The 25,429-nt window shown below is 46.1% G+C and overlaps 1 protein-coding gene across 3 annotated transcripts in view; it reads left to right on the top strand.

Moving 5' to 3' along the window:
• Positions 1-9,546, top strand: part of IKBKB (inhibitor of nuclear factor kappa B kinase subunit beta) — a 62,129-nt gene extending 52,583 nt beyond the window's left edge. For 2 of the 3 annotated variants that reach the window (XM_032328868.1, XM_032328870.1), the window contains exons 17-22: positions 626-675; positions 764-863; positions 1,072-1,219; positions 4,529-4,656; positions 7,082-7,172; positions 8,218-9,546. In XM_032328868.1, coding sequence (XP_032184759.1) covers positions 626-675; positions 764-863; positions 1,072-1,219; positions 4,529-4,656; positions 7,082-7,172; positions 8,218-8,283 — 583 coding nt within the window. In that variant the 3' untranslated portion in view covers positions 8,284-9,546. Of the gene's footprint in view, positions 1-625; positions 676-763; positions 864-1,071; positions 1,220-4,528; positions 4,657-5,085; positions 5,721-7,081; positions 7,173-8,217 lie in introns of those variants that run through there. The other variant, XM_032328869.1, reaches the window with a different exon arrangement.
• The last annotated feature ends 15,883 nt before the right edge of the window (positions 9,547-25,429 follow it).

The following is a 25,429-nucleotide window of genomic DNA, read 5'->3' as shown; positions in this document are numbered from 1 at the left end:
TTGAGGCCAGAAAGGGATAGAAGATGGTGTTGCCTTTGGGCTTGAGTTTTCAAGGGGGGCCCATATTCTCTGGGCTTAGACCCAGCCCAGTGATGGTACTGGGGTCATTATTGCAGAAGCCATATGGACAGGAAATTCCAAGGGACAGAGTAGAAACTCGCTTCCTGAGACTCTCTCTCATTAAACCTTAGCGATGGTTCGGGTTTGATGACAGCGGCTATTATTTCCTTGTTGGAGGCATCACTTGTGCCATCTCCAGGGGTGATAATTTTCTCCAGTCAAGACAATGCTAGTCTTGCTTCTAAAAGTCAGTAACTGTTCTGGCAGAAATTAGCTAACCAATGGTTTGGGTGTTTTTTTTTTTTTTAAGATTTTATTTATTTATTTGACACAGAGAGACACCATGAAAGAGAGGACACAGCAGGGGGAGTGGGAGGGGGAGAAACAGGCCTCCTGCCGAGCAGGGAGCCCAATGCAGGGCTTGATCCCAGGACCCTGGGATCATGACTTGAGCTGAAGACAGATGCTTAACGACTGAGCCACCCAGGCACCCCCCCTAAGCAGTGTTTCAAATGTGCTTATTTGACCTTGCATCTTAACAGAATTTCTCCTTCATATGTTTCAGAGAAGAGCAGGCAAGGGAGCTTTATAGGAGGCTTCGGGAGAAACCCAGAGGTATGTAGGGCCTTGTTTTGTCAGTGCGCGGTGTAGGCGCTCTCTGCCAGCCCCCTTGAGGAACTGTGGGCTCCTTCCCTCTTTCTAGACCAGCGAACGGATGGCGACAGTCAGGAGATGGTCCGGCTGCTCCTCCAGGCCATCCAAGGCTTTGAGAAGAAAGTGAGAGTGATTTATACGCAGCTCAGGTATTCGCCCCGACTTCCCTTCCCAAGGGTGGAATTCAGAGGAGCAGCGAGGCTGCACATGGGGTCATCTTCTCACTCCCCTCTGACTCACTTAACCTGGAGAAAATTTACCTGAAGCTGCTGTTGGATTCGTAATTCCTAAGGATTATGTTCTCCTGCTTTCTCCAGCCCCAATGCCACTGGAGTTTGTCACATTTGTTCTTTACAGTAAAACTGTGGTATGCAAGCAGAAGGCTCTGGAATTGTTGCCCAAGGTGGAAGAGGTGGTGAGTTTAATGAACGAAGATGAGAAGACCGTTGTCCGGCTTCAGGAGAAGCGGCAGAAGGAACTCTGGAATCTTCTGAAGATCGCTTGTGTGCGTGAGCCCCGCGGCCCAGCCCTTAGCCCGCCAGCCTCTCGGGGCCTTTCCATCTCTGTGCTGTCACCACCCTCCAAGGGGGAGCCCCAGAGCTAATGGCCAAGTGCTCTGCTGCCACCGCTCCTCTCTCACTGCCCTCCTCAGGCAGGGTGGGGTCCGGCCAGGGCCAGGTGTTCTAACTTCCGCCTGCATGAGTTTCCTGAGGCCACTGTAGTCAGGTGCCACCAGAGTCACTCCCTTGCGGTCCTGGAACCACGTTGTTGGCGGGACTGAGCTCCCTCTGCAAGCTCTAGGGGAGAGTCCTTCCTGGCTTCTCCCAGCTTCTGGCAGCCCCAGGTGTTCCTTAGCTCACAGCCACATCATTCTAGTATCTGCCTGTGTCTGCACAAGGCCTTCTTCTCTGTGTCTGTCTCCTGGGTGTCACGTATAAGTACCCATGCCATTGGATCTGGTTCCCCTCTCAGTAGTCCAGGATGATCTCCTCTCAGGACCCTTGACTGCATCTGCGCAGACCCTCTTTTCCACTAAGGTCACATTCCCAGCTTCCTGGAGTTAGGACATGGGCGGATCTTTGGGGGACCTCCATGCAGCTCACTACAGGGCATGTCTGCTGGACTGGTTCACCCTCACCCAAGTCTCTGCTGCTCAGTACTGTCCCTCATACTTCCTGTGCCCGCTGTCTTACTGTCCATTTTACTTACTCATTTGAGAGGGAGGGAGACAGCGAGCACAAGCAGGGGGAGCAGCAGGCAGAGGGAGAAGCAGATGCCCCATTGGCTGGAGCCCGACATGGGGCTTGATCCCAGTACCTGGAGATCATGACCTGAGCCGAAGGTGGACACTTAACCATCTGAGCCACCCAGGCATTCTCCCCCCACTGCCACTGTCACTGTGGTTGAGATTCCACAGCATGTTGCTCAGAGAGAAAATGGGACACAAAAAGGAGCCTAAGACAGAGAAGGAGAAGAGCCAAGTAAAGGCCATGGAAACCAGAGCTGATGGGAGAGAGAGACCTGCGCCGTGCAGGCTGCAGAGAGGTTACCTGGGATGAAGACCGATTTAGTCACTGACACTGTTTGACAGAGCAAAGGGGAAAATGGGACGATAGTCACTTAAGGTGGAAGCAGGATGCAAGGGTGGTATTTCTAAGATCATGGGCTGGATCTGTAGGCCAGGCAGAAGGGGACAGTCGCTGGGACAGTCACAGTGTCAAACGGCAGGAGACAGTGGAGTCTGCAAGTCATGAGAACAACGGGGTATCAGCAAGATGAACATGCATGGATGCCTCGGCCTTGAGAAGGGGTGGGTGATGTTTACGCCTGTAAGAAAGGAAGAAAAGAAAAAAGGAAAGATGATAAGGAGAGAAGATTGAGGAAGGAGAGGGAAGTTGAGGTACTCCCGAGGATGGCCTGATCTGCCTTCTGCATTCGTGTGACGTTTACTGAGCCCTGACATGTGCCCAGGAGCCCAGGAATGGGATGAAGACGGGAGGTAAAGGAGGAAAGCAGCATGGGCCCTGAGCCGGCGGCTCGCCATCTGGGCAGGGACATGCACAGGGAAGTGGATTTGAATTGGGCAGGAAGTATTGTTCAGCAGCTCGAGTGCTGTAAGCTGGGCTGTAACATGAACAAAAAGAGCCTCTTGGAGGGGAGGGAGGCACGGGGAACATCCACAAGGAGGTGTTGCTTCGGCTGAAGAATGAGTAGGAATTAGGTGGGTAGGTGGAGAGGACCTTCCAGAGCGAAGACTTGGCTCTATCCGAGGCCCAGGACGTTGGCCTAAAAGAGTGGCTGTGTTCTGGGTGCTACACGCAGAGTGTTCTGGTGGGGGCGGGGGGCAGGCTGTCGTGTGGAACAAAATGGGGAGGCAGGCAGGGGCTGCGCATATGCAGGCCCACTTTGTTCTGAAGGCATAGAAAACACCCCAGAATTCGTCTTCATCTTTCGTGCTGCAGGAAGTTAAAGTATGGGAATGGTATGATCACATTTGGGCTCTAGAGAAATCCCTCATGGCAGCTGGAGAACGGATTTGAGGCTTGGACAGACCTCAGCCCCCAAGAGGGAGGGACCTCTCTGGGGGTAGGGCCTGGAGTCATAGAGCCCCTGTGCTGCGAGGGACAGGGCAGTGGAAGGGCTGCCCTCCGCCATACTCGCAGGCCCAGGCAGAGCAGAGGAGGCAGACGGCTGGTTCTCTCAATGGGCGACAAGCCGCAGGGCGAAACTGGGTGCTTGACTGACAGGTGAAAGCTGGACCTTGACATTCAGCTGGAAGGAAGGATGTGGAACCAGGGCTGTTCCTCCACCTCGCAGGGCTGAGTGGGATTGAAGTCACATGGGCTGCAGCAAGGGCAGCACCAGGTCCACGAGAAGATCGCGAGACCGCAGATGAGCGACTGGCTGGAGACTCGGAGGGGAGGGACATGCGGTGCTGGGAGAGTTGACAGTAGGTCACGTCTGCGGGCTGTAAGCAGCCAGAGCCCTGGTTTAACCTTGACTGAGCGGGAGTGGCTGCAGCAGCCAGCCGGCCCTGGGGGCTTGGCCAGAACGTTATGCTCGGCTGTCCCACAGATGATGCGATTCACAGAAAGCCTCTTAGAAGCTTTTTGTGTGTCTCAGTCTTCTACTTGGAAAAACAAAACCATCCCTGTCTAAATTTCTTTTGTTAGAGTTTGTTAAGCAGTCAAACTAATGAATTAAACCTGTGAATACGGGTACTCAAATTTCCCTATATTTAGAATCTTTTATCAAAAAGTACACCTGGGACGCCTGGGTGGCTCAGTTGGTTGGGCGGCTGCCTTCGGCTCAGGTCATGATCCTAGCGTCTTGGGATCGAGTCCCACATCCGGCTCCTTGCTCTGCAGGGAGCCTGCTGCTCCCTCTGCCTCTGCCTGCCATTCTGTCTGCCTGTGCTCGCTGGCTCTCCCTCTCTCTCTGACAAATAAATAAATAAAATCTTTAAAAAAAAAAAAAAAGAAAAAAAGTACACCTATAGTGTCTACCTTTGGCTCAGGTCATAATCTCAGGGTTCTGGCTCTTTGCTCAGCAGGGAGTCTGCTTCTTCCTCTGCTTCTGCACATGCGTGCACTCTCTGTCAAATAAAATCATTTTAAAAAGTACACCTATAGACAAAGATTTTCTAAGCCGAAATGTAAACTGTGGTCATGAGGAGAGATGTTGAGTCATAATTTATAGGACTAGCTAGTGTCTTGTGACCAGTTATTTCATGAGAAAATACCATGGTGGGAATGCAAAGTTGGGATCATTTGCTCCAAAATTCTGTTGATTTTCTTTTGGTTTTGTCCTTCAGAGCAAAGTCCGTGGTCCTGTCAGTGGAAGCCCAGACAGCATGAATGCTTCTCGCCTCAGTCACTCGGGTCAGCTGCTGTCTCAGCCTTCTGCTGCCCCCAACAGCTTACCCGAGGCCATCAAGAAAAGGTGGGTCACTCTTCCGTGCCAGGCGTGATAGCCACGGGTGCATCGGGAGAGCATGGGAATCGAAATGCTTGTTTATCGTTGAGAGATCATTTCATCTGTCTAACGATTTCATGCATGTTTTTCTTTGTGTTGGTTCATATGCCAGGCAGATGTGATATTTTACTCTCCTTGTCCGGTGTAATTTGCTAGCTAAGTACTTTTCTTGTCTGAGGCCTGGATTTCGAATTGCTTAATGAAGATACGGAAAGTGCTAGTCATGTCAGCCATCATCTGTTGTTCAAAACCGTATTCCCCACAGGGCATGCTCTGGTGGCCACGCCACTGTCATCTTGCCTCTTCCTCACCCCCCACCACTCTGAGTTACCAAGCTACAGTTTGCCTCCTCCTGCCTGTCCTCACCCCCCACTCCTCCCTTGGTTTCCTCTCCAGTCTCCTGGGCCATAGCCACGAGGTGGTGAACAGCATGTTTCCCCTCCCTGCTTCCTGTCGAATTCCACCTCCAAGCCCTTTCTGTTGGAGTGACTCTTCACAGAATGCCATTGGATCAAGTTACTGTTTTGGCTGGTAACTAGTAGCAGCTTCCCATTCCCCTAGAGGATCCAAGCTGAGCTTTTTCAGACTTACACGGCCACCTCGGAGCCACTCTCCAGGTTGATCTGCTGTTCCCGTACAAACTCTTGGCCTAGCCGGCTGGTTCTGGAAGTCTGACCCAGACCAGCAGCGGCCGCCATATCTGGACACTTGTTAGATGCAGATGCTGGGTCAATGGCTCAGGGGTGGGCCCAGCAGGCAGCTTTTCAGAAGCCTGAGCTGGTTGCTGATGGTCACTGAGGTTCCAGAACCTCTGGCCAACTTCCTGCCCTGGGTGGTTCTCCTATCTGCAGCACATATCTGCTGTCCATATCTGGTTCCCCCTCCTCCATTGCCCTGACCATTCACACACACAGAGCTCTCTCTTCTTGGACCGCCTGTGCGGGTTTTTATTTCTAGTTCAGCCCCCTGCAGTTTCCTCAACGCCTTCTACTACGTGTTGGGCCTTAGGCATTGGCGATGGTTAAAATCATTCCCAGGACCCAGTCTTCAGACATGGAAAATAGATTAATGATTGCCTAGGGCAGGTGGAGGGGGGCGATGGGAAAGAGCTGATAGCGGGTACAAAGTTTCCTTCTAAATGATAAAAATGTTTTAAAACTAGATTGTAAAGATTGTGTCATTCTGTAAATATACTAAAACCATCCAATTAATACAGCTTAAATGGGTGAACTTTATGGCATGTAAATTACATCTCAATAAAGCTGTTTTAAAAGTCCTATTCCTGTGCTTGGGGAGTTCCTAGCCTGTGTGTTGTGGTACTAACACGTGGCCTTAGATTCTTAACTCTCCCCAACCTGCGGTGAGCTTAAGGATGGTAACCAGGTCATGTGTCCCTCCCATTGCGCTCTGGAGCTGGCATTGAATCTTCAGCCTAGTTAGCAGCCACGCGGAAGGGGCTGAGCAAAAACGTGGCCTGTGTTCCTTGCAGCAGAGTGTCAGGCTTTGCAAGGTGAGCACTTCCAGGGCACTGTCTCCCTGCACTGGGCATAGTGCCCCCGTGATATCCTGGAGGCTCTGGAGAAGTCGTTCCAGGAGCACAGGTTGTCTGTATGTGTCATGGAGCCGAGGTTGGAACAGGACAGCGGCTTATTGTACTCTCCCCTCTCTCCCCACCGAGGTTCTTGAACCGACTGGTGCATTTCTAATCCTAGAAAAGAGAGAATGGATCAAATTCAATCAGTTCCCAGGACTTACTTTTTCACAGATCTCAAGGAACTGTGGAAATGGTGGAATTACTTGGTCTACATAATTTTTTTTTTCTATTTCAAAAATTGGAAAACAGGTGATTTGTGGGATATCTTCAGATTTTGGCAGTTTGGAGAGAATTAAATTCAACTATCTAGTTACGTCAGAGTGCGCTCACTGACTTCTAACTTCTAAATTAATTTCCCACTGTGAATGGTAATGCCGACTTATGGCTGGGTGTGGGCTTCTGAAAAGTGCTTAGCAAGGTCAGTGAGATTACTCGTCAGGACCTGGCACTTGAAGACCCTCGGGGTCAAAGTAATTGGAATTTAATTTTTAAAATCTTGTCCAAAGCTCTGTAGTCTGTTTTCTTTTTTTTTTAAAGATTTTATTTATTTATTTGACAGAGAGAGATCACAAGTAGGCAGAGAGGCAAGCAGAGAGAGAGGAGGAAGCAGGCTCCCCGCTGAGCAGAGAGCCCAATGCGGGACCCGATCCCAGGACTCTGAGATCATGACCTGAGCCGAAGGCAGCGGCCTAACCCACTGAGCCACCCAGGCACCCCTGTAGCCTATTTTCTAAACAATAGTGTTATCTCTAAAAAACCACGTCAAGCATTTTCTAATACTGTGATCCTTTTCTCCAGTGGAGAGCTGGTGACTGAAGCGCACACCCTGTGTTCGCAGCTAGAACATGCGATGCAAGACACCATCAAAGAACAGGACCAGAGTTTGAGGGTAACCGGCTGCGTAAATCCCCACTATTCCGTGTCCGTCTTTTCCCTGGCAAACCAGAAAAACAAAACGGAAAGGCAATCCAGCGTGTCCTCCGTCTCAGTCTACGCTTAACAATTTCCTAATACATGTTATTACTCACAGCGATGCTAACAATTACTGAAGGGGGACAGGCACTTGGTGTGCAGTATTTCATTTAACCCTTGCAACGCTCCATTTTTATAAGGGAGGTGATGTCATTCTGAGAAGGTCTTTCTCTCCCTGCTGAGTGTCTCTGTGTGGGGAGTACTGTGCGAGACTCGGGGGACAGGGCCAGACCCTGTCACAGCACCCCCTCTCAGGGGGCTTAGCGGTAGGTCGTACTAGTTACAGGGAAGCCACCCTGATAAAAAGTGAGTCAAGACACAAGTACATTTTAAGGCAAAGCTTACGTTGCTGAGAGAACCTGAAGTCATTCCTCAGCTTTTGAAAGGCCCTTTCCTGCCAAGACCGTGACCTGCTAGCTTCCCCCTGACTTCTCAGTTGTCAGAGGAATCAGACGGGACACCACTGGTGATTGTAATCACTTCTTACTTATTCGGGTGTCCATCTCCGGTGAGGGGCTTTCTCTGTTCTGCGTCGCTGTGTGTCCTGCTCCTGACAGGGCGTATTTTGAGCATTTCATGGCCGAGGGGCACTTCTGCCAGAGGAAAGGGAAGTTTCATCTGGTAGCGTTGGAAATGGGTGGCTGAGGTAGCTCTGAGAACCACCTACCCACAGCGAGCATAAGTAAGTGCTGTGAGCCGCCGGTAATACTGAAACTCCCCGTCTAGTTTCCGTGGTCACAGCATCTGAGTGACTTCTCACTAGGCCAAGGGAAAGTTCCTGTATGGTTTTGAAAACGTAGGTTTAGCCCAAGAGTAGCCGTTAATAACAAAATTACTCTTAATGAGAGGATTGAAATTTCCCTGTAAATTATGCTGATCTAAACTGTGCTGTCCCGAGGAAGACAAACAACCCGGGGTGTAGTGGTGGCCCCTGTATTTTTAACGTGCCTGTTGACTTTCAGTCTCTAGACTGGAGCTGGCTACAGACAGAGGAGGAAGAACAGAACAGCCTGGAACAGGCCTCTTGACTGTGTGGGTGGCCTTGACCACCTGATGGGGCTGCCTGGCCTGAGGTCCTCCCATGCTGGCCCCCTGTTCTAACGACATCTCAGAAGTCATCGGCACCCAGACAAAGGATCCTCTCACTTTCCCTGGGAGTTGTGACATTCACTGCAGGCCAGGGGTGTGGCCCTCCGTGGGCACTACCAGCAACGTCGTCTGCACACTGGAAAAGTCCTCCATCACAGAGGCTCAGCAAACACTGAGGCCAGGCATGGGCTGCTTCCCCTGCTCTGGAAATGTGCTCGAGGTACTTGCCCACAGACCGCTGGACAAATGTCTAACGGGACTCTTTCAGGACAAAGTATGAATGACACTCGATGTCAGCCTGTCCTCTCCTGACCCTCCCGATCTCCAAAGGCCCTGATCCACCTGTCCTCACAGCTAGTGTTTCATCTGGATTCGGAACCAGACAGATTTAAACGGTAGACTTGCCTGGCCCCATTCTTTCTCTTCCTCTTTTCATTTCACTGCTGCTAAAACGTCCCTTTCCCCAACGACTTTAGTGGTCATGCTCCCTCGTAGGTACACGCTAGCTCTCCCCGGCCACCGTCCTTTCCACCACAGGGTTGCTCGCGAGAGCCAGCGCAGATGAGCAGCTTCCTTCCCTCGGGTCCCCGAGACCACCTGGGGGTGAGTCATCATGGGGAAGGAAAGAAGAAGAGGGGACCTGTCAACCCCACATCTGCGGACACTGTGCCCACTCCTGCCCTTGCTCAGACGCAGCTGCGTGGGGCGGCGTTGGGCCAGGGGAGCTCCTGCTTCTGTCATCTAGCAGTATTATTAAATTGACTTATTTAAAAAATAGTTTCTATATTTTGTAACAGAACTCAAACATTTGCACCGGGCTCCACAATCTATTTTTACAATGTTTGTGGTTAGGACTTGGGAACTCAAAAACCAACTTAACGCAAAATGTCATAAAATTGAGTAGCACGTGGGTCATGTGTTGTGGGTCCGCACTTAGGACAGCTTCTTCGAGATTTCACCAGACTTCTGTGCATCAAAGCAGGAAAGCAAAACGAGTCTAGATGATCACAAATAGGTGAGTTTGATCAGAGAAGGAAGTTGGAATAGAGGAGTTTCACAAACTGGCTTCCATGGAAGCAGTACCAAGGGTTTCATGGTCAAGGTCAAGGAAGTTTGGGAGACACTTCAGGCTTTAATTGTCTCTTGGAGAGTCACACTGTACACTAGCATATTAAAGTTCTTGAGAGTCCTGTGATTATAAACAGCCTCAACCGTGTCGATCTGTTCACGGGACACATCGGACAATAGAGCCTTTCTCCTCCCCGGCCCATGTGAGTGTCACATTTCTTAACATCCCAAAGAGCTGGAATTGGAGACAGCATGGTTTTGGAAACACGGGTGAGGAGCATAGTAGGAAGTCAGACCACAAAGACAGGCTGGGATGGGGCCAGCCTGGGGAGGGAATGAATGTTGGGCTAAGGGTTTATGGGCTTATTTTATGAGCACTCAGGAGTCACTGAAGAATTCTGAACAAGAAAATGACATCGCCAGTGGAATGGTTTAAAAAGACCAATGTGACTGGAATATGCAAATTGGGTGAAAACTCAAGGTAGGACTCCCGCTCCCAAAAACATGAAGTAGATGTACTTTCCCCAGTCCTCCCTTTGAGTATAACTAAAATCCTTCCGCGTTATCTACACAAGTACAAGTAGTCGCTGAAAGGTAGAAGGCCAAAGACTGGCTCGAGAACTTGGACCCAAGCAGTGACGGGTGGTGAGTTCCCTGGGTTTTCCTTTCTCCTCATCTGCCCCCGGCTGGATGGGGAGAGGCCAACCCACAGGCCCAACTGCAGAGCTACTCCCTCTAGTGGTGTTAGACTCCCAGGGCTGCTGGAGCAAATTCCCACCCACTGTGTGGCTTACCACAGCCACGAACTGTTCTTTCTCAGTTCTGGAGGCCAGAAGTCTGGGCTGAGGTGCTGACAGGACAGCGCTTCCTCTGAAGGCTGCAGGAGAGAGTCTTCCTTGCTTGCTCTCGCTTCTGGGGAGTCCAGATGATCCTTCCCTTGCCGCTGCATCTCTGCCTCCAGGGTCCTGTTGCCCTTCCGTCTTCTCCTGTCAAATCCTCCCCGTGTGCCTAATATTAGAACCCTTGTGACTCAGTTTGGGGCTGATCTGGATAATCCAACGTAACCTGGTGCCCACCCCCCCCCCCAACCTGGCACCCATCCACAAAACTGGGCTTCTCCCTCCAGGGATTTCTTTATTCTTGGTTTTTTGGGTTTTTTTGTTGTTGGCTTTTTTAGCTTTTTCTTTCAAAACAATTTCTTTTAAGTTCTTTTAAATTTCTTTTAATATAATTATAGATTTACAGGAAGTTACAAATAATTACAGATGTACAGGAAGTTGCAAATATTCTCCTTCACCTGGTTTTTCTTAGTGGTTACATCTTATGTAACAACACTACAATATTAAAAGCAGGTTAGTGATGCCGGTTCATTGAGTGCCTATAGTTCTACACCATTTTTTCACGTGTGATTTGTGTAACTCCACTAGAATCAAGATACAGAACTGTCCTATCACCACACAGGTCTCCCTAATGTTTTCCCTTTAAACACCCACCGTCCTCCCCTCCAAGATTCCTAATCCCTCGAAATTACTAATTTCTCTTCATTCTCCATCTCTATAATAATCTTTTGGGAATGTCATACAAATGGAGCCAGATTGTGTATGACATTTGAAATTAGCTTTTTTTCATTCAGTGTAACACTCTTGTTTCCATCTAAGTTGTGTCCTTTTTACACCAAGTGGTACTCCTGGCTATGGATTTATCACAGCTTGTTTAACCACTCACCTGTTATAGGGAATTTTGCAAATTGACAGCAATCTATTTGCTAGTCAGCAAGGCTAATTTTATCTTTATCCTTTATTCAAGACCCATCCTGATGAATAAATGAGGTAGTGCTTCCTTTTTCCCCTATGTCATCTTGATTCCAATTTAAGCAAGATTCAAAACTTTAAATAAAGATATTATGACATATAATTTGATATTATAATTGATAGAACTTCCTAGAAAACCGTTGTTCAATAGAACTTTGTGTGATGACGAGAATGTTCTTATCCGTTCTGGCCTGTAGGTAGCTACTAGTTACATATGACTGTTGAGCATTTAAAATGTGGCTAGGGCAGCTAAGGAACTGAATTTTTATTTTATTTAATTTCATTTTAAATGTTTTTTTAAAAGATTTTATTTGAGAGAGAGAGAGAGACAGAGCACAAGCAGGGGGAGAGGCAAAGGGAGAGGGAGAAGCAGACTCCCCATTGAGCTGGGAGCCTGACGTGGGGCTCCATCCAATGACCTGGAGATCACGACCTGAGCTGAAGATAGATGTGAAACCATCTGAGCCACCCAGGCGCCCCTCCTTTTAAATATTTATAGTCACATGTGACAAGTAACTACTATATAAGACAGGGCAGTTTGAGAGGAAAAACACTGTCTTTACAAGACGTGTTTGGAATAAGACCAGCATGTATGAATTGCCAGACAATGAACTAACTTTGCTTGAAATGCGTGTTTCATCAACTCTACCACACATTTTTTTCCTCAGTGGGCTATATCTTTAATCAGTGGCAGGTCACAGTTATAGGGATTGGTGTCAGTTGTGAATTATACGTGTGAACTCGGTCATGGCCGTCACTCAGTGGAGCTGTATCCGTTTGGTACCAGCCATGTTGAGTTTAATTGCCTTTTAAAATCTCTTCAGAAATATGACCCTTTTGGTTTGATTTGAGACAGAAATCTACTGTACCCAGAAAGGCATAAAAACAAAGCAGTGAACATAAATCTGATATTGGCCAAATAAATACTTCTTGAGGATATATGGCTGTCATTCCATATTTTCTTTCAAAGTTAACAGTCAAATTTTTATCGGTCCTAAGAAAGGAATATACCTCAAAGTAGGAGAGGCTGTCCATTTGTCACCAAACTACAAGCAAAAGGACTGTTTATCACGTGTCAAGCAATGCCGCGCAAGGCAAGAGAAATTGCCAAATCCCTCAGAAGAGCTAGAAAATTTCAAAACAACAAGAGGCTGGTGTGACTAATCCATTTGTCATCCAGGATTACAGTGAAGACATTGTGCCACAGTTTAATTGATAGCATTTTTTTCCTTAGTGGTACATAAAATGAGGGTGTTTCTTACAATTCAGTGGATTTATGACTGTTAAAAATGTAGTCGCCTGCAGTCCTCACAATTCTAATGAGGTAAGTCCTTTCATTATCTTCATTTCATCCATGAGGAAACTGAGGCATGGAGAATTCTACTAAGGTTAAATTAAATCTGACCTTGAGAGGGCTAAGAGGTGTCTCAACAGTGACTCTCTTTCTTGGAGGTGTTGAGGAATGGGCAGAAGTCAATTTTTCTCAACACAAACTGCCTCCCAGTTGGTTGGAATGTTGTTTAGTTACTGTGCCCTAACATCAGGATGTTCAGAGTTTTTAAAAAAACTTGTTCTGTGAAGATTTGGCAAATATAGATATACAGAGTAGTGTAATGAACTTCTGTATTCTAGTCACCCAAATTCAAATTTATCAATACTGGACAATCATCTTATCTCTTCACCAGCTGCTCTATTAGTGAAGAAAATTTCAGACATTAAAACATTTCACCCATATGCTTTTCAGCATGCATCTCTAAAAGTGTAGCCCTTTTTTTTGGTTTGTTTTCATCATAACTACAATACTATTATCATAATTCATTCAGGGTCCAGTCAAGGGAATGAAACTACACAGCAGATTTAACAAGGAAAATTTAATGTAACAGGGAATTGGCTTCTTAACCAACTGAGCCGTCCAGTTGCCACCCTCCCTTTTTTTTTTTTTTTTTTTTTTTTTTTTAAGATTTTATGGAATCCTGAGGCCCCTGGGTGGCTCTGTCGTCAAGTGTCTGCCTTCAGCTCAGGTCATGATCCCAGGGTCCTGGGCTCAAGCCCTGCATTGGACACCCTGCTCTGCGGGAAGCCTGCTTCTTCCTCTCCCACTCCCTCTGCTTGTGTTCCTGCTTTGTTTCTCTCTTTCTGTCAAATAATCTTTTTTAAAAAATATTTTAGAGAATCTTAAAGATTTTATTGAAGCCAATTATAAAATTGGTTTCTAAAGGGTAAGGAAAACTAAGAATGCAGGCATAGCAGAAAAAGAGAGTAGCCATAACCCCAATAGCTAAAAAAGCTCCACTGCACACCCCTCAACCTCCCTGTCCCCCGCCCCAGCTGAGATTCAGACTGCATGGAGGGGGTGTGGCTGTGGCTTGCCACTGGGTGCTGAGGGAGTTTGGTGCTGAGTTGGCCAAACTCACTGGGACGCTGCTGTCCAGGCACTATAGAAAGCTGTCCATTGGGAGGAGCTGCACCGCTCAACTCACCGAGAAACTGCCAGCAGGGGTGGTATGGCACCTTTGAGGTGCAACGGGAATCTTCCTGCGGATTGCCACACACACTGGGAGCTGCCGGTAGGAGCCCACCGGAACCAGAAAGAAGAGCCCCTTCCTCTTCCAGCGTTCCTCTAATGTCCCTTATGACGGAGTTTGAAATTGTGCCAGTTGGCAAGAGAGAGAGGTCCCAGTAGCAAAAACGAGACAATGAAGGATGGATTTGGAATGAAGAAGCAATAGATCGGTAATCAGCATGTCCGCCCCGCTGACTTGTCAGCTTCCATATGCATCCTTCTCCGTACATTGAAACCTCCATGCAAGAACTAAATAACTCTGTTTCCACCTACCAGGATACAGCTATCCTTCATAAAACCCTCTCACCTTTCCCCCCAAATCAAAAGATGCACAGACCCAACAATCACTGTATCTCTCACTAGCCATATAAATTGCTCCCCAAATTCCATCACACTAAGCTGTACAGTGTATCTTGAACAGCTTGTGTGGGAGGCCATGGTAAGGCTTGAGACGAGAACCAAACCAGGCCCTGAACTTGTGCCTCCTTTAAAGGCTGAATAGCCGAACAAAAGGCTTAGGTCAATAAAGTCGAGTAGCCCTGAGAAAGGGTGTGTGCTATGTGTTGGGTGCTCGCCTACGTGACTTCCCACACGTTTGCTAGTCAGATAGAGACGAGATTTGGCCGGGGTCAGAAATTCTTGGCTGGTCCTTGCACGGGCTATAGACTACACCACTGTAAGACTGAGCTGTGCTTACACAAACTATGTCTTGAGTGGCCTTGAAGTCAGTACATCTGGCGCTAGAAGGTCTGCTATTGATGTTTAGGAAATAGATATGGGAAAGCTTGAAGGATTTTCTGTGCTTGTTGCAAACTCTTTAGTAATCAGCTAAAATTAGATACTTTTCTTATGATTGTTTCTTTTAGCTATATAATGCCTCACAGCCTTGAATAAAATTGGCACTATTGGACATCCTCCTTGGTTCTCCTCCTGCCCCCATCTCTTTGTCTCTTAATTTCTTTTCACCATCCTCTTACCCTCACGTTCCTGGTCGATTTGTCGTGCAGGCCGCGACAAGCTTGTGTATAAAATTGTATTGCGAAGGAGAGAGAAGAAAACGGGCAGCACATGCAAAAAAGCACACGTAAGAGAAGAAATACACAAAGCTACAGCAGTCCTTGCATCTACAAGTGGTTCTGTCTTCTGTGAGCCTGGAACCGATGGCTATAGGTTTATTTTCCCACTCCTCATCCCGTATTTCCCCTGCCCCCAGCCACAGCCTCAGCTAGTCAGGAATCTTTGTCAGGTGTAGTGATCCTAAAGGATCCAAGTCCAAAATCATACAGACTCCTTTTTTTTTTTTTTGCCATAATTTTGCATTAATCTTAACTATTGCATGTGAAATGTATCAAGAGAAGCCCCAGAAAACCCCCTCGTTCCAGCCATAGTCCCCACTGCCCTGACTGTGTAGCAATCACTCAATTTCTCCTTGGCAATCAGGATCAATCATTCTAATCAGTAGTAACCTCTTTTGGTTCAATGGCATAGGAACCCGAAATTTCCCAATTCAATGGAATCATTGTGGTGCTGCTGGTTGAAGTACTCCCTGTCCTTGGGCATTAAGAGCTCTAGACAAGAAGACATCAAGATTGCCAATGTGGGAAGCCCAAGTTTTGCAAGTGGGTTTTTATATATGCAGTGAGGGAAGTCCCTCCTACTTTTCACCCTTTGAATCCCAGACCTATGCATTCTTACTCTAAGGAGATAGCATCATGTAATGCTTTCTGATTCAATGTACAGACTGCATCCTGTGAAACAGAACTCCACCTCGATCGGATGTTGTGGCCAGCTGGTCTCATAACCATATCTTCCATTAAACTAGTCCAATTTCAGGTATCCCAGGCACTTTTGCATGATGGGTATATGGCTTTGCTGTGCAATCAGTTCTTTGATCAGAAGCAATGCTTTAGGGATCGCAGTTCTTTTGAGTCCACAGACGGTGGTGCAAGCAGAAGCAGACAGGGAAGGCGACTCCACGTGCAGACTATGTATCTATTCCAGCAAGAAATCACAGTAAGAATGAAAATCTGCTGCTTCTAATTCATCCAACTGCCATTAATTGGCTGCCTTGTTTCCCAGGGCAATTGTGCCATCTTGGGGGCTAGTGTTCGTCTCAGTTGGCAGGTCAACGGTAGCATTACCGGGTCAGACTTCGTAAGAGGACGTTGAACCTTGTTGTTGAGCCTGTGCGTTGTTGAGCCTCCCTCCCCATCACCACGGCCACTGTGGTCATAGCCTATGGAGCAAACAGTGAGATGATGGGGCCGAAAGACTGACTGATATCCACACACCGTGTAATGCTGTCAGTCTTATTATCAAGAGCCTCCTCCGGGACGGTGGACATCCTTTGGTGGGCAGTCACGTGAGACGCAGGTGTCTTCAGTCTTGCGTCCATTGTGAGAGGCTCATCCCCATGCCTCTTCTCTGGTCCTCCCTGCTGGCAGTCTTCCAAGCCTATTCTCTACAAGTTCCTGACCATCCAGGAACTTTACTTTACTTCTTTGACCTTTACTTGCTTTACTTCTTTGACCTTCCTATATTATTGCTTAAGTCATTGTTTCAATATGTTTTATCTCTACAGTTTCTTTTTCACTGGTTGTTACTGGTAGAGAAGAATTAATGTTTGTAAGTCAATCGTGTCTGGTGAACATCTGTTAGTACCAACAGTTTATCTTGATTCTATTGCACTGCCTGTATGAGTTACTCTTAGCTACCCATAATTATGGTTTTGTCATTTCTAATACTAATGCCTTTACTGTTTGCACAATTGTGTTAATAGCAGACATCCTTGCTTTCTTTTGAGACTAAAGTTTCTCTGTCAAAAAATTTTTTTAAAGATTTATTTATTTGAGAGAAAGAGAGAGAGAGAGAGAGCCTGAGCAAGGGGAGGGGCAAAAGGAGAGGGAGAAGCAGGTTCCCTGCTGAGCACGGAGCCAGAGATGGGGCTGGATCCCAGGACCCTGGTATCATGACCTGAGCAGAAGGCAGAGGCTTAATGAAATGAATCACCCAGGCACCCCCCTCTGACAAAAATTATGTTTCCTGTGGGCTTCTGGCAGCGTCTTTATAAAGTAAAGGATATTTTCTACTATTCAGTTTCCTGAGCCCTAAAAAATACAAATTGGGGGACACCTGGCTGGGTCATTTGAAAGAGCGTGTGACTCTTGACCCCCAGGTCATGAGTTCAAGTCCCACGTTGAGTGTAGAGATTACTTTTTAAAAAATCAAGTCAAATCAAATTACAAATTGGTTTGAACTTGTCAAATGCCTTTTTATTTGTATACTGAGATAATGTGATATATTTTTTCCTTTCTCCTATTACTGTGAGGAATCCTTTTAGATTTTCCTGATGTTAAACTGTTCTTGCATTGATAGAATAAACTCTAAATGCTCATGATTTTTAAAATAAACTTTATTTTTTTAAAGATTTTATTCATTTATTTAAGAGAGATAGGAAAAGAGAGAACAAGCAGGGGTGAGGAGCAGAGGGAAAGGGAGAAGCCGACTCCCTGCTGAGCAAGGAGCCCGATGCAGGACTTGATCCCAGGGGTTTGATCCCAGGACCCTGGGATCATGACCTGAGCCAAAGACAGACACTTAACCAACTGAGCCACCCAGGTGCCCCAATAGACTTTATTTTTTTTAAGCGGATTTAGGGGGCGCCTGGGTGGCTCAGTCGTTAAGCCTCTGCCTTTGGCTCAGGTCATGATCCCAGAGTCCTGGGATTGAGCCCAGCATTGGGATCCCCACTCGGCGGGAAGCCTGTTTCTTCCTCTCCCACTCATTCTCCTTGTGTTCCCTCTCTCTGTCAAATAAATAAATAAAATCTTAAAAAAACAAACAAACAAAGCAGTTTTAGGACCACAGTAAAATTGAGTAGAAGGTACAGAGATTTCCCATATACCCCATGCGCTCACAAGTTCATAGCCACCCCCACCATCCATATCCCCCAGCAGAATGATACATTATTGACACCTGATGAACCTACATTAACACATCATCATCATAGTTCACATTAGAGTTCAGCTTTGTGTTGTACATTCTATGGATTTGGACAAATTTATAATGACACGTATCCATCATTATAGATAGTATCATACAGAATGGTTTCATTGATCTATAATTGTTTGTTTTTAAATTCAGTCATCCAGGGGCACCTGGGTAGTTCAGTCTGTTAAGTGTCCAACTCTTAATTTCAGCTCAGGTGGTGAGATCGAACCGGGTGCGAAGCCTGCTTGAGATTCTCTCTCTCCCTTTCCCTCTGCCCCTCCCCCCACTATAGTCTCTCTTGCTCTAAAATTAAATTATATTAAACTAAAAATAAAAACATTTTAAAATTCAATTACTTAATATTTTATTTGAGATGTTTACATTTATTTTCAAATCTGAAATGACCCTATGCTTTCCTGATGGGCATGCAAAATAGAATATGTCTTCTATGAAACTGAATGGAAATGCTGACTTTTTCCATGGCTGATGCTCGTGGCCTTACCTATCATGTTTATGTTGATGGCTATATCTATCTCCCTAGCCTTCAAATATGTAGCTTTACCTTTGTGGTAAACATACCTAAATACCTCAAAAATATGGAATTGATTCTCTTCCCATCCCCCAAACCTGTCATTTGTATCACTATGAGCTTAGGTGACAACATTGCCATCCACCAAGTGCTACAGGCAGAGATGAGTGACCATGCTAGACTTGTCCTCACTCCTCTCCTCCAAGACCTGCCTATTCTTCACCTCTTAATTAAAAAAACAGAAAACAAAAAAACCCACATTTTCCTCTCACACTCTCCTGCCTTAGGTTCTTAAACAGTCTCCCTGATTCTAACATCTCCCACTTAACAAGAATTCATCCTCTAAGGCGCTGTTAGAGTGAAAATTGGAAAATGTCACTTGGCTGCTTGAAACCCTCTGGGACTCTCCAGCACCAAAGACTAATGTCTGATCTCCTCAGTCCAGCAGACACTCATCTTCATTTCTAACCTTGTACTCCACCAACTTCTATGCGGTGCTCAATTTTCCTAATATATACCCTACTCTTTCTTCTCTGTGAAAAGTTTTTTTTTTTTTTACATGCCTCGCCTAACCTCATCCTGTTCATCCTCACGGGTGGCTCTTCCTATTTCTGAGCTGATTCTGTGACCTCTCCCTGACCTCTGAACTAGCTGCACCCCCATCTCCCCCTTCCCACTACACACACACACACACACACACACACAAGGAGTTCTCTAATCTAGCCTTACTCCTTAAAAGCAATTTATTCCTGCCTCATGGTTTTAAATACCATACGGATGCTGATGGTTTCAAAATTATACCGCCAGGGGTGCCTGGGTGGCTCAGTGGTTAAGGGCCCTGGGATGAAGCCCCGCATCCATCAGCCTGCTTCTCCCTCTCCCTCTGCCTTCTGCTCCCCCTGCTTATGTTCGCGTGCTCTCTCTCTCTGTGTGTGAAATAAATAAATAAAATCTTAAAAAAAAACAAAAACAAAATCTATACCTCCAGCTCGGATCTCTCTTGAACCCCAGGATAATATATCCACTGTCCCTTCAGGATTGTCAACTAGATATGCATCTCACATTCCAAAAGTCAACTCCTAATTTTTCCCTCCCAAACTTGTTCTTTGCGGTCTTCCCAACGCCTTAAACGACAGCTCTGTTCTTGGTTACTCAGTTAAATAACCACGGACTCACCCTGCCTACTCTCTTTTTTCCACACCCCACATCCAGTTTATCCAACGAGTCCTGCTGGTTCAACCTTCAGAATATATCCAGAACCTGAATGTTTCCCGTTTCCTTCAGCATCACCTTCTGCTCACTTTGCTACTACTGGTCTGGTCCCCCCTCTGTCCACTGGGCATGCTCCGTGCTCCTTGGGACCATCACCTGCCTCTCTCATCCTTGCTCATCTGGGCCCACCTGCACTACCTTCCTCGCTTAACGAAAGGAAGTGAACAAAAATGACTTTATTTCAGATGAGGTTTTGTTGGTATCACCATTTGTTGGAATGGTCACATAAATTGTACGCATTTGCCTAGAACTTTTTAGCCTCAGAGTTGACACGAACATCGAACATCGTCCTCTGCCTGGATCACTCTCTCCCCCAGAGAGCCTCGTGGCTTCTTTCCTCTCCACTTACATCTCGCATATGCAGCCTTATCAGGACATCCTCTATACTGGTACCCATCTCCTACCCCGCCACCCAGGGAGCTGTCCCTGTAACTCTGTTGTCTTGACTTGTTTTTATGCCATTGTCACCACCTGATGTATTTGTTTGTCCCTCTATACATCCATTAAAAAGCTCCACGAGATGGGACTTGGTCCGTTCATTGCTATATATACGGCACCCAAGACTGGGTAGGGCTCGTAGTGGGTGTTCAATAAATGTTTGTTGGTTGAATGAGCACTGCTAGCTCACACATATTTTGTCAGAAGTACCTAACATTATCACTTTAAAGGGTTTAGGCTTTTGGAATCCTGAAATGAGAGACTAGGGGCTTTCAGCTGTCTCTTCTTTTGTGTGTGTGTTTTATCTTTTATTATTATTTTATTATTTTTTTGTTTAGCTCTGTCACTTTATGCTGAGGAAGTGAAACAAGTAAAATTTTTTGCTTGGGATGACAGTTTATATTTCAAAAATCTGATCACCCAACTCAGTTCTTACTTTTCATTTTCCTCAGAGTCCACAGACTTGTAGGTTCTAAAGCGGAGAATGGATTCTTTTTTTTTTTTTAAGATTTTATTTATTTAACAGAGAGAGACATAGCAAGAGAGGGAACACAAGCAGGGGGAGTGGGAGAGCAAGAAGCAGGCTTCCTGCAGAGCAGGGAGCCCAATGCGAGGCTTGATCCCAGGACTCTGGGATCATGACCCAAGCCAAAGGGAGACGCTTTGGCAGCCAAACCCAGGCGCCCCTGGTCTCTTGAGGTTTTTTTTTTTTTTTGTCAAAGCCAAAACATTATTCTCGTGGAAATTTGAGGTCTGTTATCACTTGATTTATTCCATCCAGCTTTACCCCCCAACCAGTTTGGCTTACTCCCTTGTATTATATGGAATCTTTCCAGTTTTCACAATAGGTAGTGTTGCTTAATGTATCTTTCATCATTCTTACTCCTTTTCCTCTACTATGCTCAATCTCATTCAATAAATGTTTACTAAGAAAAAATGTTAACCAGTTAGGAGCCCTTAAACAGTACTCAGTGTTGTTTTCCAGCTTAAGTTTTGTTAGTGACATATCTAAGGGTAGACCAACTTGTCTTGGTTTTGGCCCTAAAAGTTCTGTATCCCAGGAGCCCCCCAGTTCCAGCCAACTTGGGCAGTTAGCCACTTTACATCATGATGTGTCAATATCCTTTAAAGTATTTGATACTTCAGCAAAATGGCAATTTAGGATATTCATTCATGACGTATTTGCTGAGCCCCTATTCTGTGGCAAACAAAAATTAAGTCCCTACTCTCTTGGAGCTTACAGACCACATTAGGGGAGGAAAAACAGAGCAGGGAGTAGATAATAGGCAAGTAACACATGCATACGTTTCAAATAATTTTCATGGAATGGAGTAGTTCCACAGTAATAGAGAGGGCATGGGGGCTGCTCAGGAATGTGACAAGGATATGACCACGTGGCTGAGACTTGAACGATGGGAAGGCAGCCAGGCAGAGCCCTGAACAATGAGAAAAGAGCTCTGAAGCAGGTACATGTGTGTGCTACGTAACAATACAAGTGCACTGACAAAGGGAAAAGTGGTAAGAACTCAGTTAGGAGAGGTGGAAGGAGATAGATCATATTAGGCCATTGGAAGGAATTTGGAATTCATTCTAAGTGCAATGAAAGTATATTTAAGTAAATGAATGGTGTGTGTATACACATTTTTTAATATATATTTTTAAAGATTTTATTTATTTATTTGACAGAGAGGAGAGAGAGCACAAGTAGGCAGAGTAGCAGGCAGGGGGAGAGGGAGAAGCAGGCTCTCCACAGAGCAGGGAGCCGGATGTGGGGCTGGATCCCAGGACCCTGGGGATCATGACCTGGGCCAAAGGCAGACGCCTAACCAACTAAACCACCCAGGCACCCCTGATAGATGTTTTTAAAAGACGACTTTTCTCCTCTTTGGAGAATGGCCTGTAGGGGACAAGAGCAGAACCAGGAAGCCCACTGAGGAGGCTACGGCAGCAACTGGGGAGTGAGATCATAGTAGATTGGACTAGGGTAGTGGCAGTAGAGTGGGTGAGAACAATTCAGAGAATGGATTCTGGAGACAGAACAGACAAAACTTGACAGACTGGATGTTGGGTGTGAAAAGAGTCATTAAGAATGGCTCCTAGGGTTTTGACCTGATGGCAGGGTGGATTAAAATGTCATTAACTGAGTTGGGAAAAAGCTAAAGAGAAGTTAGTGGGGCAAAAATCAAGAGTTCTTTAGGAAATTTATTAGTGAGATGTTTACTCTGGACAACTACAGACAGCCAGCAGGCAGTTTGATATATGAGAATAGAACTCAAGGTAGAGGTCAGGGCTAGAAATACAAATCTGGGAGTCTTCAAGCTGGCATGGCATTTTAAAAGGTGAAACTGGACAGAGTGGGAAAGCCAGTTAGAGCAGCAAAGCCCGAGGCACTTTCCCAGAAAGGCTGGAGAGTGGAGGAGGAGCCAAGAACCAGCACAAACATGCAGAAAAAAACTTAAGGAGTGGGTATGAAGGAAGAAGGAAAATGCAGAGCATGTGCTATCTTAGAGCCAATTAAAAACAAATCATTTCAAGAAAAGAGTGGTTTAGGGGCGACTGGGTGGCTCAGTGGGTTAAGCCGCTGCCTTCGGCTCGGGTTATGATCTCAGGGTCCTGGGATCAAGTCCCGCATCGGGCTCTCTGCTCAGCGGGGAGCCTGCTTCCCTCTCTCTCTCTCTGCCTGCCTCTCTGCCTACTTGTGATCTCTGTCTGTCAAATAAACAAATAAAATCTTTTTTTTTTAATATTTTATTTTTATTTATTTGACACAGAGAGAGAGATCACAAGTAGGCAGAGAGGCAGGCAGAGAGAGGAAGGAAAGCAGGCTCCCTGCTGAGCAAAGAGCCCGACGTGGGGCTCAATCCCAGGACCCCGAGATCATGACCTGAGCTGAAGGCAGAGGCTTTAACCCACTGAGCCACTCAGGCGCCCCTAAACAAATAAAATCTTAAAAAAAAAAAAAAAAAGAGTGGTTTAAAATGGATCAAATGTTACTGGTTGGTCCAAGAAGATGAGGACAGAGAATTGATCACTTGCCTTGGATTCTTTGGCACTGATTTTTAGACAGTATAATCCTCATATCACTTCCATATAAAATGAGTATTTTATACTCATATAAAAATGGCATAATACTTATATAGAAAATGATTCCACAAATCCCTAAAGTTGTAAGTTTCATTTTTCAAAGGTAAATAAAAACTTTTTTTCTTTTCTTCTTCTTCTTCTTTTTTTTTTTTAGAGAGAGTGTCCCAGGCAGGGCAGAGCCTGACTTGGGGCTTGATCCTGAGCCGAAGTCACATGTTCAACCGACTGAGCCACCCAGACACCCCTGAATAAAAACTTTTTTTTTAAAAGATTTTATTTATTTATTTGACAGAGATCACAAGTAGGCAGAGAAGTAGACAGAGAGAGAGGAAGGGAAGCAGGCTCCCTGCTCAGCAGCAGAGAGCCTGATGTGGGACTTGATCCCAGGACCCTGGGATCCTGACCCGGGCCGAAGGCAGAGGCTTTAACCCACTGAGCTGGCCAGGTACCCTAAAAACTTTTTTTATTTAATGAGGGGTGATCATTCTTCAGAATAACATAATATGAACAGAGCCTGGAATAAGGATTAAGTAAGAAAAAAACTGAACTGAGAAAAATACTAAGACACCTCATATCTAAACAAAGGGGTTAGACACTGTTTTAAAAAGACAAGGTACAAGTTGGGAAAACACAAATATTTACAAAAACTATACAAATACAATATACAGGGACATCTGGGTGGCTCGATCAGTTAAGCATCTGATTTGGCTCAGGTCATGGGTCAGCAGGGTCCTGGGATGAGTCCTGGCTCACTGCTCAGCAAGAAGTTGGCTTCTCCCTCTGCCTCTGCTGCTCTCCCTGCTTGCACTTTCTCTCTGACAAATGAATAAATAAAATCTTTAAAAAACAAAACAAACAACATAAAAAAACCCAAATACAATATGCAAAAAAGGATTAGTATTTATACAAATAGAAGAGCTAACAACAGACTACTCCTAAGAGAAATATGAACAAAAAGAAATAGAAGTATCCAATAAGCATAACTTAAGAAGTAAACTGATATTATGAAAAACCAATCGAACAGAGCCTTGCTAATCAAAGAAATTACTTGTATCTAAAGCATTAACCCATTATTGAAAAATAATGGTAATTTTCAAAGAACTGGATTACAAGACGAAAGTGTATGTCACAAAAAAGTTAATCGTGACTAAGCTGGATAGAGAAATAATCGTTCATTTTTTATCCATTTCTACGTTTTTCAAACATTTCTACAACACCCATGTATTATTTTGTAATAAGTTTTTAATTTTATTTACATACAAAGAGATTGCTTGGAACTGGCAGTTCAGTATGAATCCAGGAGATACACTTGTAAAATAAAATATTGCTGATGTCACATTTGCACCTAAGTTTAATTTTCAAGTAATCCCTACATCCAAACAGGGGCCGGAAGGGACAACTCCCAGGACAAGAGCGGTGAGTGCACAGTCGCCGACGGGGCCAGCGAAGCGTCCACCGTGTTTTAACCACAGTTTCACGGTCCATTATCTGGGTTAAGCACTTCCCCCCTTCCTACTGTTTTTGTTTTGCTTTGGGTTTTTTTTTTTTTTTTTTTTTTCCCTGCTTTAGCTCCTACCGCAAAAGGCAAGGGAATAAAAAATAAAGTACCTTTGGGCGCCTGGGTGGCTCAGTGGGTTAAGCCGCTGCCTTCGGCTCAGGTCATGATCTCAGGGTCCTGGGATCGAGGCCCGCATCGGGCTCTCTGCTCAGCAGAGAGCCTGCTTCCCTCTCTCTCTCTCTGCCTGCCTCTCCATCTACTTGGGATTTCTCTCTGTCAAATAAATAAATAAAATCTTTAAAAAAAAAAAAAAAAAAAAAAAAAAAATAAAGTACCTTTGACGCCGGTTGGCCTATCTGCTAAAACTTGGTATAGGAGGCTTTCCTGTAACCGGCGCGTGTGCCTCCCCGCTCCTGCCTGCACCCGAGGTCGGAAACGCCTCTGCACTGTGCCCCGGCGTCTGTTCCTACAGAAACCTCGGTCAGCGACTACGACGCCGGCGTTCGCTCCCACCACACACGAGGTCCTGCCTTCAGTAACCTTCCCTGCGCTCGGATGAGACGCGCACACAAGCCGTCTCCGCCGCCGCTGCCTCGCACCCCGCCACCTGAAGCGGGGACTTCCCAGTCCGACTCCTCGTTCTTCCCCTCCTGGGGAGAGGAATCCGGAGCAACGTGCTGGGAGGACAGACATCACGTCTTAGGTTAAGAACCCAGGTCTTCCCACAAAAAACCGGCTACCCAACCCGAGCTCTGGCCCAGACTCCCCTCCCAGGTCTCCCTCACCTTCGCGATCCCTTCCTTCACGCGCCGCGGGAGCCCCGCTCCAGCCG

Source organism: Mustela erminea, chromosome 21 (genome assembly GCF_009829155.1).
Source record: "Mustela erminea isolate mMusErm1 chromosome 21, mMusErm1.Pri, whole genome shotgun sequence".
Taxonomy (NCBI): Eukaryota; Metazoa; Chordata; class Mammalia; order Carnivora; family Mustelidae; genus Mustela; species Mustela erminea.
Note: the sequence above shows the minus strand (reverse complement) of the source record. Positions and strands in the feature narration are given on the sequence as shown.